The sequence below is a fragment of the Orycteropus afer genome, unplaced genomic scaffold, assembly GCF_000298275.1.
Source record: "Orycteropus afer afer isolate SDZICR_OR568_19922 unplaced genomic scaffold, OryAfe1.0 scaffold00218, whole genome shotgun sequence".
NCBI classification, from domain to species: Eukaryota; Metazoa; Chordata; class Mammalia; order Tubulidentata; family Orycteropodidae; genus Orycteropus; species Orycteropus afer.
Window position 1 is genome coordinate 2,860,765 of NW_006921805.1, and position 13,439 is coordinate 2,874,203.

Genomic DNA, 13,439 nt, shown 5'->3' on the forward strand with positions numbered 1-13,439 from the left:
AAACATCACACCAAATAACTCGTCAAACCAAATTCTGCTTCTCCCGCCTGTACAGGGATTGCACAGCAGACTCTCATTTTGGGGACTCCTCTCAGGGAGCTCGAAGCGAAGCCCCAGCTGTTCCAGGGAGTCCTCTGACCTCCCCGCCCCCGCTCGCCCCCTGCGTGTCGGGACTTGTTTGGCTCTATCGCTTCGGAAGGCACGCGGGCCCCAAGTCCTCCGGGAGGAATCTGTGTCGCCTCTGGGTAGTGGCATTTAATGCCCTCAGCGTCGGGGGTGGTCGTGCGCGGGCCGGACTCGGCGAGGCCGAGCGGTTCGGGCCGCTCTGGTGCCGGCTCGCGATTGCAGGCCTAATCGATGCATTTTTCTGAGTGAGTCGGCGGCTACCCCCCACCCGTTTGGTCCGTTCTTCTCCTCCTCCTCTTCCTCTCTGGTCTCCTCCCTCCTCCGGGCCGGGTTGCAAATGGCTTCGTTCCCCGAGACCGACTTCCAGATCTGCTTGCTGTGCAAGGAGATGTGCGGCTCGCCGGCGCCGCTCTCCTCTAGCTCGTCCGCGTCGTCCTCGTCCTCGCAGACATCTACGTCGTCGGGCAATTGCAGCGGTGGCGGGGGCCCTGGGGCCGCCGCGCGCCGCCTGCATGTCCTGCCCTGCTTACACGCTTTCTGCCGCCCGTGCCTCGAGGCGCACCGGCTGCCAGCGGCGGGCGGTGGCGCGCCGGGAGAGTCACTCAAGCTGCGCTGTCCTGTTTGCGACCAGAAAGTAGTGCTGGCCGAGGCGGCAGGTATGGACGCGCTGCCCTCGTCTGCTTTTCTACTCAGTAATCTTCTTGACGCCGTGGTGGCCACCGCGGACGAGCCGCCGCCCAAGAACAACGGGCGCTCAGCCCCGCCGGCTGGAGCGGGCGGCCACAGCAACCACCGACACCATCCGCACCACGCGCATCCGCGCGCATCCGCTTCTGCGCCGGCACTCCCGCAGCCGCCGCAGCCGCCCGCACCGTCCCGCTCTGCGCCTGGTGGATCGGCTGCTTCGCCATCGGCGCTGCTGCTACGCCGGCCTCACGGCTGTAGCTCTTGTGATGAGGGGAACGCAGCCTCGTCGCGCTGCCTCGACTGCCAGGAGCACCTGTGCGACAACTGCGTCCGCGCGCATCAGCGCGTGCGCCTCACCAAGGACCACTACATCGAGCGCGGCCCGCCAGGTCCCGCCGCCGCGGCAGCTGCGGCAGCGGCGCAGCAGCTCGGGCTCGGGCCGCCCTTCCCTAGCTCGCCCTTCTCCATCCTCTCGGTGTTTCCCGAGCGCCTCGGCTTCTGCCAGCACCACGACGACGAGGTGAGTGCGTGGAGCCGCCTCGGAGGAAGTGCGCCAATGCGGGGTAGGGGCGTGTGTGTGTGTGTGTGTGTGTGTGTGTGTACACTAGGCATCTTAGTGCTGGCTTAGGGACAATCTTCTAAAGAGTCCCGAAGCAAGGGAAGGGAACTCCTCTTTCTGGGTTTTTTAATTTGATTAAATTTTTTTGGGGGGTTAAACTTGGTCTTCGTTGTTTCTAAGTAGATCATGAATCTTGACCTGGGAAGTAGGTGGTGTGTGTGTGTGTGTGTGTGTGTGTGTGTCTGTCTGTCTGTCTAGACCTGGCTGCTCAGTTTATGCCCGCTAGAGGCTCCTGAAAGGGTTCTGAAGCTTGGGGACGCGGTCTTCCATATAAACTTTTTTTTAAAACGTGGTAATCGTCTCTTAAGTTAGTCATGATCTTGGAAGTGTGTGTGTGTGTGTGTGAGTATGGGGACACCCCTCTTCCCCCACTGTTCCCGAACCTTGGGAGTCTTTCCGGACTTGGTCATTTTGTTTTACAAAGCGTGTAGAGTATTGTGTTAGGTAGGACACGAGGTAGGAGTTGTGCATCTGTGTAGATGTGGCCTCTGTGATTGCCCGCCAGAGGCCTTGTTAAGTGCGGAGAGGGCGTTCATTTCTTTTTATGTTCTCATTTATGATTGTTTATAAGTAAGGGAAGGGACGGATGGTTATGCAGTGCGTGTGCCCGTGGAGAACTTGAATCCACGTGCATACTTACTTGTAAGGGGCTTCTCAGAGGGTTTTTTTAATGACGGAGCTGTATTTTTTTATTTTTCTTTTACAGTAAGGGAGTCGTTGCTTTCTTGTGTTGGAAGAGGACTTACGTGGTTTTTTTATTTATTGTGGTAAAATTATAACATTTTCCCAAGTACGGCTTAATGACATTAATTACGTACACTGTGATCTGCAACCATCACTGCTAGTTACTAGCAAATTTTTAATCAGCCTTAACAGAGACTCAGGACACATAAATCTTTAACAGGACCTTTAAACCCGGGTATGGATCCTCCTTAACCTGTTCTGCTTTCCTCTGCTTCGGTAGTGGTCTCAGTTGCCCACGCTATAAAAAGTGTCTTCTGACCCCTGAACTCTTCCGTGGAATCGCTGGTCGGCCTCGGCACCACGATGTACCCTTACATGGAAAAGGCCTCGGGGACCTTGCCCATTGCCCTCTTCGGGCTGGGAGCCCCTCAGGCCGCACCCGCTTGTCTCGGCTTAGATCCCGTAGGGGAACCGGTTTCCCTGGTTGGAAGGTGTCCCCATCCGGCTCATCCAGGGGCTCGACTTCCTTGGGAAAAAGCTAGATCAGCTGCACGCGTCTCGAATCGGTGGTGAGCAGGGTTTGAGGGCTGCACAGTAGACAATATTGGGGGCTTGAGTTAGGTCGTTTGGCTTTCGAATAAACCTTTTCTTGCTTATTTCCCGCGTATTACGTGACACTCTCTTCACTTGCGAGTTGGTATTGGGCTAGCATCTTCTGCTCATTCGAACTCTAGGGGAGTAAAGGTGCAAAAATTGAGTGGAACAGCCTCTTTGAGAAGTGTTAACCTCGGGAACTTCTACCTGTAGTAGACTCGTGGGGTTTGCCTTGAAGGAAGGAACGGCGGCGGCTTTAAAAACCCTTGTGGGAGTTGCTGCGGGTGTGAGTGGCCCTGCTGGGACCCAACACGGCCGATCCAGTACAACACTGCACTCTGCTCCACGCTTAAGCTGTTATTTGGGGAGGAGGGCGGAGCTTGATGGTCTTAAACTGGCTGCTTCTATTGGGAAAAAGTTGAAATTCTAATCTTCTAGTAGGCACCTTCTTTTAAACTTCTAGGTACGCAGTTGGGAGTTGTTATCCCCTTCCTTCATTTTTAAGCGTTAAATGGACTGACTACACTTTATCTCATTCATGGGTGTTTCTAGTGTATTCTTTCATCTCAGAAAAAATGAATGAGCTAAATACTGACCTGAATTTTAGGAACAAAAATACTGAGCTAATTTACTTGCAGATTAGGTTCAAATGGTAAGGGGGATGGGAAGAGGGCGCCGGACTTTCCCTCCTGGGAGGGGCCTTGATTAAACTCTCCCCTCATCACTCAAGTTTTTATTTACATTTACAGTTAAAGATCTGTTTGTTTTATATTTGGCAAAACCCCAGTAGAGGCTTAGTGTTGCCAGACTTGTAAAAGAGATGTTTTTATTTTTATTTTATTCAGACTTGTAAAAGATTTATTCGCTTTTTAAATTATAAAGCCATTCAAGTTGTGTGGAAGAACTTGAAATACGAGGGGCGCGCACCCAGGGAGGTACCCGGATGCCCAGAAAATTCCCTTTTGAACTAAATATGTGAAATAATAACTTGAAGTTGCTGGCCAAAGTGATTAGGTAGTATGTTACCAAATACTTAAAAATATGTAATTTATCTAATTTCGAGCAAAATTATCATTCCCTCAGTTTTAGCATTAAAAAGAAAAGTTACTAATTAGTTTTTAGACCTCTTTCTCTTCGTCCCTCCCTGAATTTCCAGTGCCTGGACCATTTGAATTTAAGAGTAGAAACTCCAATGTTGTGGATAAAAGATTGAAATAAAGAAAACGCTAGGTACTAAGGTTCATATTAAGGTCCCACTCACTGCCTAAATTCTTTTCATTCTGAGGGAAGTGATGGTTACAGTGTCAGAAAATTTTTCTTTTAAAATGACATGCTTCTGGGAAGGGGCATGATGGCACTGGGGAGGATGGAGAATGCTATCTATCTTGATTGCTCTCAGTTTGCAAAAGCATCTGCATTTTACTTTGTAGCATCTACCTCGATTCAAAAAATAGGCTGCTTCATTGAGTTACCTCCCAAGTCCACAGACTTCCTTAAATAATTCAAAGTGCCCTTGCTTTACCTTGACTGATGCCACCTGACCTTGGAAAGGAGGCCCGGTTGGCCAGCTTTTCCTCAGTAATTTTAGAGTAGGTGCCTCCAATAGCTGGTCAGCCAGGGTTGCGGTGGCAGGCGGTAGATTCTTGCCCGCGAATGCCTGCTTTCCTGACGCATCCTTGTAGAAATGGTCCACCCGGACTGGACTGGCACTTGATACGGTGCCTCAGCGCTTGGTTTAAAACGGTAGTCTTGAAAACCCAGAAGTCAGGATTTTGGTTTTCCAATGAAATGATGAAAACATTTGCTTGTTCTGATTCTTATGTCGTATTTGGTTCATTAGAACACATGTTGGGTTTCTCGGTAAGTTAATGTTTCTGTGGGACAATCCCGAAAGCCCTGGAGGAGCTGCGGCCAGGTGGCAGTTGTAGGCCCCATGAGCATCAAGTCTGCGCCCGCTAATCCCGGGAGATGAGGGCAGGACAGCCGCTGAGGGCCCATGCCGCTGCCCACCAGCCTGGAACCTGCCTCCTGGAGCCCCCTCCGAGCTCAGGGAACCTGGCTGGTCCTGGGCTCAACACGTCCCTATTGCCGCTTGGCTCTTGGAGTTCCCAGTGCCGGCTCCTCAAGGGTCCTTTGTGTTTTAGAGAAACAGTCCACACTTCACATATTGGAATTAGAGGCTGGGAAGTTCTGCAAATGACTTGAGGTACAGCCCTAGGCGTTCAGAATTGCCCTTTAATGTGTGTTTCATTGGCACATAGGATGTGCCCTTTGGTGCCTTGGTGTGTGTTCGGTGTCTTTATAGAGCTTTGGGCATCAGTATTGAGTAAAGGTTTGCAAGCAGAGTGTGATCTGAGCCATGTCCCAGTTCCCAAGAAAGGCCTTGTCACTAGTGGTGAGGTCCAGTGGAGAACCTGCACAGTGACACAGTTGCCATTTTGAGCTTGAGGGAAACATTGTAGTCTGGCCCATCTTGGGATGGCAGTACTATTGGGCAGGTTAGGGAATGGGATTTTCCTGAAATTCTCAGCTGGAAAATGGAATGCAGGTGCTAAGTTTATATTGAGATCCTATGTGGGATAAAGATAAAAAAGTCTGAAAAGATAAGTTCTAGAATCTTATTATGAAAAGATAAAATCTAGAAGTTTGAGCTTCCCTGCGCTCTGGGGTTAGCACTATGCAAGCCCCATTCCCCAAACCATGTTAAGCAAAGCAGTTTATTACCTAAAATTGGTTGTGGAGTGAATTCCTGTCTTATATCTTAAAACTTAATGTCGCTTGCCGGTTGCTATAAAGTCCATTCTGACTCAGGGACACTTCATGTGTGCAGAGTAGAATTGCTCCATAGAATTTTCAAGGCTATAACTTTTCAGAGGCAGATCACCTGGCTTGCCTTCTGAGGATTCTATGGATGGGTTTGAATGGCCAACATTTGGCTCTTTGGTGGTTGTATCTGTATTAAGCACAGATAAATTTTAAAAACTAAATTTCAGAGTCTAAGCTTTCCAGGCATTGTACACCCAGACTGTATATGTTTATTTTAAAATTACATATATGTATTTGGTGTAAACTAAAAAACTGTACCAAAAATCATTTTGTAAGGAGGACAGAATGAATGGAAAAGAACATTCTAGTATTGCTGCCCCCCCCACGTTCATCTTCAACACACTCTACAGGGTAAGATGGATACATGCCCTCTCAGCACTTCCCTCTCACCCTTATTGGCCAGAAACCACCTTGGAAATAATTGCAAGCTTTGCTACTTTGAATGTAGTTTAGCAAATAGGTATTTGTAGATTGAAGTCTCTTGAATTAAAATACTTAATATAAATATAGAGGAGAAATATGCATTACTGATGTCTTAATTCCTCAGCCTTTCAATGTAATCTGTTTGTGGGCTTTTAAAAAGTCAACGTTTGAGCTGAGGAATGTGCCTGACCTTTCATTAAAGTGCATAGGAATGGACTTTATCTCCATGGACCCTGGGGAAGCAGGCCATGGCTAGTTTGGCAAGACTGTGCTGATGAGGGTTGCCTTGCAGGCATAACCCCCAAGTTAAAACTTCTAAAATTTGAGGCTGTTGTGGTATTAGCATGTCTAGGGAACCTTTTGTAACTGTTTGAAGTTTTCCTAAAGAAAAGTAAACCCTACTGATTTGGGGTTGCATAGACTTGACTTCTTGTGTCTACAGGATTTTTATTCCCAAAGCTGAGTATAATTGTAGAAAACTGAGGATTTTGAGTGCTTTTTCTTCATTTGACTTTATGTTTATCCTTCACATGTTTTAAAGTTAAGTAGTTGTATTTGGGATAGAGAAATCTTAAGTCTTTGAAGATTGACAAATACTGCCTTTTTTCCATCCCAAGTTTCCCATTCTAGCTATTTATTTTGGTATTTCTTTTACAAAGTCTTTCTAGAATCTAAAACGAACTAAAACTGAGGTAAGAATGAACTAGTTTCCTAAAGCACTGTTGAAAATGGAAATAACTTTTTCCTCACATGTAAAATTTCGAGTTGGAGCCCCTACGTTTTTAAAAGTCTGTGTGTTTTAATTAAAAAAAAAAAAAAAATCTTAATTGTGCATACATAGAGTAAGGGAGTTAACTCATCTGAGAATCTGTAAAGGAGGAGATTTGGTTAAAATGTTTTTGCTGAAGTGGTTTACCGGAGTAAGAAAGGGAAAAATTTTCCTCCAATTCTAGAGAATTTCAATTACTTGCTCTTTTCTCTAGGACTAAAATTTAGCCTACTTCCCCATAAATTTTGTTTCCTTTGGTGCTAACTTAAAAGTCACATGATTTGCTTAATCTTGCCATTTATCCATTCAGTTCTAAACACAGGGCAAGGTTTCTTTTAGCTGCATTGATTCTTAGAAAATAAAGGACCATTTTTTTGGTGTCATTCTTCCTGACGTTGAAGCAAAAAGGTTGAAGAATTCTACCATGCATGCGGTTTCAAGGTAGTGTTCCCTCTCCCAACCACCCATAACACTAACAGAATTAAAGGCTTTGCTTACTGAGGCTGAGTTCTGCCATTCCTCTTCTATTTTGGAAGAGAGCAAGAGGTGCTGAGAAAGAATTAAATGCCTACAGGGGCAAGATGATACGCATTGCCCCACTGTTCTTATATCTCTTGACTCTTTTCGCATTTTGACTTGGAAGAGGAATCTTGATCCAGTTTGTCCTCTCAGCTAATGTGTCCTCATGCTTGCTCAATACTAAATTATATTCTTCTCTCTTTGAGATTTTGTCTATACCCACAAACCATGATGACTGAAACCAGATTGACTTGTTTTGATTGACAAGACCGTGTTAACAGAAAAATTTGGTATTGGGGCGTAGGGGAGCCCAGTGCTGGCTATTTATATCTGAAATCGTTTTACTTAAACTATATTCTAATGAAATCCCTCTCCCCTTCATTCAAATACCATCTCTAGTCTCCCCCACATTCTAATATAGTTTACTGACAGTGGCTTCAGAGGTGAGGTAGATAGAAACCCAACTCTTAATTTCCCACCCAACCCCACTGAATTTTCAGGAGATACATGTTTAGGCCAGATTTTGTCCAGTATTTTCTTTTGTCCTCCTGGGGTAGCTTTTCTACTAACCCCAGATCGTTCCTTTCCTGATCTTCAATTTCTACCAAGTAACTGTGTCTTTTTTTATGGTCCTAGTTTAGTGATCAATAGGCATAAAAAAATGACAGCCAGATGTAAATCATTCAAAAACAATTTTCCACACAAATGCCCTAAGGAAGTGGTAGTCTTTACTGATCAGTTGTAGCTTGTAGTAATTATATGTTAGCAATGTGATTATTGGGAGGGAGAGCTTGATCCTGAAGAAAAGAGTGATTCTTGATTGTGATGTAGAAGAACTCTTCCAGGACAGCAAATTCTGTCAACTTTTCAATGGCCTCTGCTTTTTGTGAAGTAAAGCAGCCTGCACAATATAGAACGAGGTGGGTCGAGGTCTCATTTGTGTAGGCTGAGGCCATTCCATTACCCAAGGCTCTGACACCCTATGGTTCTGAGCCAATGAGGAACTCCTGGGAATGCGAGCCCATGCCTTTGCAAATGTCTATCAACAGCTGTATCCTTTAGTTGTTACTTCTGGAAAGTTTGGCCATCTGTTTCCTTCTAGCTTTAACCTTTTGCAGTTAAAAAAATATTTTCCTTGAAATGCCAGCCAATTTCAGGAACTTCTTCCAAACTCTTTGTCTAATTAGAATAATTATAAAAATGCTGTTATATAAAAAAGTTATTAGATTTTCCTGCTAAATATGCATTTGTTATGACCACTTAAGTGGTTTTTGAAATGAGACTTGTGAGCGAAGTGGTACCAGCACTCTTTCTTAAGGAATATGTAATCTAGACCAAACCAAAAGAAAAACCAGATCCTCTGCTGTCAAGTTGATTCTGACATAGCAACCCTATAGGACAGAGTAGAACTGCCCCATAGGGTTTCCAAGGCTGTAAATCTCTAGAGAAGCAAACTGCCTGCCACATCTTTCTCCCGCAGAGCAGCTAGTAGGCTTGAACCACCTCCCTTTCTGTTAAGATGATAAGCGCATAACCAGTGTGCTACCAGAGCTCCTTCAGTTTAGACCATATCTGCTAATGTTGTATTGCCCTCTGCCTCTCTAAGATCCGTGTCAGATGACAAAAGGGGAGTATTTTTCTTACTTAGGGTCATCTGTAGGCTTGTATGGAAAATACCCACAAAACGTATGGGTGAGTATTGAGCAGAAAAGCGTGTATCATAAAGTTTCCGTAATAGAAAACATAAACTCACCGCCAAGTCTTGTCGTATTTCTAATTAAAGTTGTTGATTTATTTAATTGGCTTTAGTTGAATGTTTTTTGAAAGTATGGTTCTAAGTTCAGATTTTTGGTTTTCTCATTTGTAAAATGTGCATAGCACTGTGTTTACACAGTTGTAAGGATTGGAACGAATGTATATAAAGTGCCATAGTAAAGTGTTCAATGATTAAGGCAATTGTAAGCATTCATAATAGCTTTTATTAATAAACTATTGGAGAATGGAAGACCTTTCACTCCTTCCCCCACTCCAAAAAGGAGATTAGTAGAGGAAAACTTAATTTTCAGTGTTGGAAATTGTGACTGGACTGGGCTCTTAACCCGTGTGTCATTATTTGAATGGAAAGATTCAGTGATTCCTTCAGAAAACTGCATCTCATGACTTTTGATCTAGGCAATTTTACGGCTGTGGGACCTTCCCTAAGCATGTCTTGAAGGAGAAGATGGGTGCAAGTATGTGTGTTTTTAGCTGCTGTGCACCCCAATGAATGGTGACCTTAAGTGTAATGGAATGAAATGTTGCCCCACCCCCCACCTCCCACCTCCTAGTCTTTGCACCATCCACACAGTCACCCAACATGTTTGAGCCCATCCTTGTTGCTTTTGTGCCAGTCCATCTCACTGAGGGTCTCCTGTGGCCTTACTGACTCCACCTCACCAAACATAATATCCTCCTAACAGGTGATCCCTTGTTCAAAACAAGTAAGTGGGTTATACACTGTTCTGTTGTGATCTATAAGGTTTTCATTGACTAACTTTCAGAAGGAGATTGCCAGGCTTGTCTTAGTCTGGAAGCTCTGCTGAAACCTGTCTGCTATGGGTGACCTTATTTATTGGTGGCAATAGCAAGTGACATTGTATAGGAAACTGACAGAAGAGTATGGTTAGAGGCTATGCAATGTATAAATAATTTTAGCATTTTTTAAAAAAAATTTTGATTTTGGTGAAAGTTTACAGAGCAAATTGGTATTCCATTCAACAATTCATACACTTTTGTTTTGTGACATTCATTGCAATGCCCACAACGTAACAACAGCACTGTTTGGTTTGTTTTAAGGTACAGTGTCAGTTTTCCTGTTTACATTGTATTTGGTATGTTTGAGAACCACTGAAGAAAGGAACACAAGGGTTAAGTGCTCTGTCCCTAACGGGAATGGTTGGTGGTTTGAACCTGTGTCTGGCTCCCTGGGAGAAAAGAACTGGTGATCTACTCCAGTAATGATTGTATTGTTGTTGTTGTTTGCCGTTGAGTCGGCCCCGACTCATAGCGACCCCTCCTTGGGTTTTCGAGGCAGTATCACTACGGAAGTAGGATTGCCCAACCTTCCTTCTGAGGAGTGGCTGGTGGGTTTGAACCGCCAGCCGTCTGGTTAGCAGGCAAGTTTCTTAGCCACTATGCTACCAGAGCTCCCAAAGATTGTATAGCCTTGGAAAAAAACCCTGTGAGGCAGTTCTACTCTTTGTTACTTTTGGTTACTATGAGTTGGAATCTAATCAGCTGCACTTAACAACAGTCTTTGAAGACAGAATTCCTTTTGGAATTGTGGCATTTCAAGGAAGTGCTCAAGGGAGCAGTCTGATAGTTTCAATTTCATGGTATAGTAAGGGATGTGTGTACATATGCATGCATGTACTGGGAGGGGAGGGCATCTGAAGAGGACACTTAAATCATCACTAGCAAGTCCATTAGTTTACAAATAGGAAGATAGGACTAGGGAGATGAAATGACTGGGTCAGCAGAAGCTCCTGGTACTTAGGCTGGCACTTTCTTAACATTGCTATTTGTGTACAAACTATTTGGCAAGTGGTCATTATGTGATTGTTGAATGTGTAAGCTTTTATTTCTTGGGAATTTAAGCGGATGCTTTTTAGCACCTCTGTTACATAACATTTAATATCTGTAGTCAAGTGATTTCTTGATGCCAGAATCAAAATTGGTCTTTACAAATAGGTCTCCTCATACTTTTTCCTCTGAATTTTCAACTTACTGTGTGGTATTTTCTTGTTTTTGATTTTTCTATGTAGCTAGACAGAAATTTAAATAGCATACAAAACAAAAAAAGACTCATTGCCATTGAGTCAGTTCTGACTCATAGTGACCTCCGTCGGATTTCTAAGCTTGTCATTCTTTATCTAAGCAGACTTGCCATGTTTCTACTGTGGAGTGGGTGGTGGGTTTGAACCACAGACCTTTTGGTTAGCAGCCAAATGCCTTAACCACTGCACTGCCAGAGCTCCTTAAAATGGCATACTACTCAAAAACAAACAAACAAAAAAACTCACTGCTGTCACGTCAGTTCGACTCATAGCGTCTCCTCTTTGGGTTTCTGAGGCAGTATCTCTATGGAAGTAGATTGCCCAGTCTTCCTTCCAAGGAGTGACTGGTGGGTTTGAACCACCAGCCTTCTGGTTAGCAGTCATATGCCTTAGGCACTACATCACCAGAGCTCCCAATATAAAATAATTTAACAGGGAAGAAAACTTGATTTTTAATTAATTTTTTGAAATGATAACTAAGTCTCATAGGAGAACCCTACAGTATTTGTGTACAAATGATGCTTTTCCTGCCAACCAAGTTGTGATATAGGCATGTTCTGTTGGGGTCTTTGGGTATGGAGCGTATCCAGACCAGTGCTTCATAGTGATTGTTTGGTGTTGGGGGGGGGGAGTGCTCTTACACTGCTCTGCCCATTGTTGATTTTAAGGAGAAGTTCCAGAAAGATTTTTGCCTGATTGTCCATTCTCACTGGGTGACCAGGATTAAATATGACCCTCAGACGATGCTCATGGTGCTACCATCAATCCTTTGCCAGGAACAAAGGGAACTGTTTAGTTTTCAAGCTAAAGAATGCACCCCAAATGTTAGATTTTAATGAACTTTTAGTCCAAATTATGTAAACAATGGAACTTTGGTGACCAAAGGGAACAATAACTTGGAATATGTTTGCAGTTGTTGATACAGATAAAAACATGAACTTTAGAGTAAGAAGACCTTAAATTAATACCCACCAGCCGCTCTGTGGGAGAAAGATGGGGTAATCTGCTTCTGTAAAGATTTACAACCTTGTAAAGCCTATGGGACAGTTCTGCTTTGTTCTGTAGGGTCACTAATGAGTTGAATTGACTTGATGGCAGTTTTGGGGTTGCTGTGTCTCTTTGGGCAAGTCACTTAACTCCTAATCTTCAATGTCTGACCTTTAAGATAGAAGGGAAGAGTGTATGCCTCTTAGAGACCTATGATTGGGAGAGTTTGCATGTTGCTATGATGCTGGAAGCTATGCCACAAGTATTTCAAATAGCATCCAGATTTGCACTTGGACCGGTTTCAGTGGAGTTGCCAGAGTAAGCCAGACCAGGAAGAAAGCCTATGGATTGCAACAGAATATTGTTTGATATGTGTTGTTGTTGTTATGTGCCGTCAAGTCAAACCCGACTCATAGCGACCCCTCCTTGGGTTTCCGAGGCAGTATCACTACGGAAGTAGGATTGCCCAACCTTCCTTCCGAGGAGTGGCTGGTGGGTTTGAACCGCCAGCCGTCTGGTTAGCAGGCAAGTGTCTTAGCCACTATGCTACCAGAGCTCCCTTGTTTGATATAGTGCTGAATGATTATTAGCCCCCTAGGTTGGCAGGCACAGTTGCCACCACTATGTGGTCAAGAGTACCAAGGATCGTAGAGATGGTGCAGAACCAGGTAACGTTTTGTTTGTTGTACATAGGGTTGCCTGCCGTGAGTCAGACCTGACTGGACAGTTAGCAAACATTTTGGGTGAAGTTGCTTTGAAGAAGGAGCTAGAGGAATTTGTTTTAATAAATGTGCATATAAGTGTGTGTAAATAACCTGAGCAAAAGTGGTTCCAATTTTTCCTGCACATTGCCAAATGAGTAAAATTCCTTTTCATGAAATTAAATAGGCTGCTTATCTTTCTTAAAGATTTTTTTTCTGGTTGATGGCCAAGTGATATTTGATACTGTGAAATAATTTGGGCAGTTCCTCCTTACTGACAGGACTTGATGTGTTAAGATTTGTCATCTAAATATTTGCTTGTTTGCTGCTAAGAATTGTGCTCCATACTAATGGTGTTCAAAATCTGTCTGTGGTTTGTCCTCTCTGTTCCCTGCCTGAAACCATGTCTGAAATTGAAAGAGAGGGAGCAAGTTGATGGAAAGGGGGCTTTATATGTTGTCTTATTTAAATTACTAGGTGACATCCAAATGCTAATGCTCATGGCATCTAAACAAAATAGAGGGTCAGATGGAGAGATGAGTTTGGGATTGAAAGAAGAGTTTACAGTGAATTTTGGAGGATGGTAGAATTTGGGTAGGAGGTTAACAGGATAGTGTACAATAATATGGACATTTTAACTAATGTTTTCTAATCTTTCCAATATCCCTGATGAAGAAGTTATTTAGAAT

The 13,439-nt window shown here is 44.1% G+C and overlaps 1 protein-coding gene across 1 annotated transcript in view; it reads left to right on the forward strand.

Annotated features, from left to right (window-relative positions):
• The first annotated feature begins 463 nt into the window (after positions 1-463).
• TRIM71 (tripartite motif containing 71) overlaps positions 464-13,439 on the forward strand; it is an 87,730-nt gene continuing 74,754 nt past the window's right edge. The window contains exon 1 of the mRNA XM_007948643.2: positions 464-1,333. Coding sequence (XP_007946834.1) covers positions 464-1,333 — 870 coding nt within the window. The remainder of the gene's footprint in view (positions 1,334-13,439) is intronic.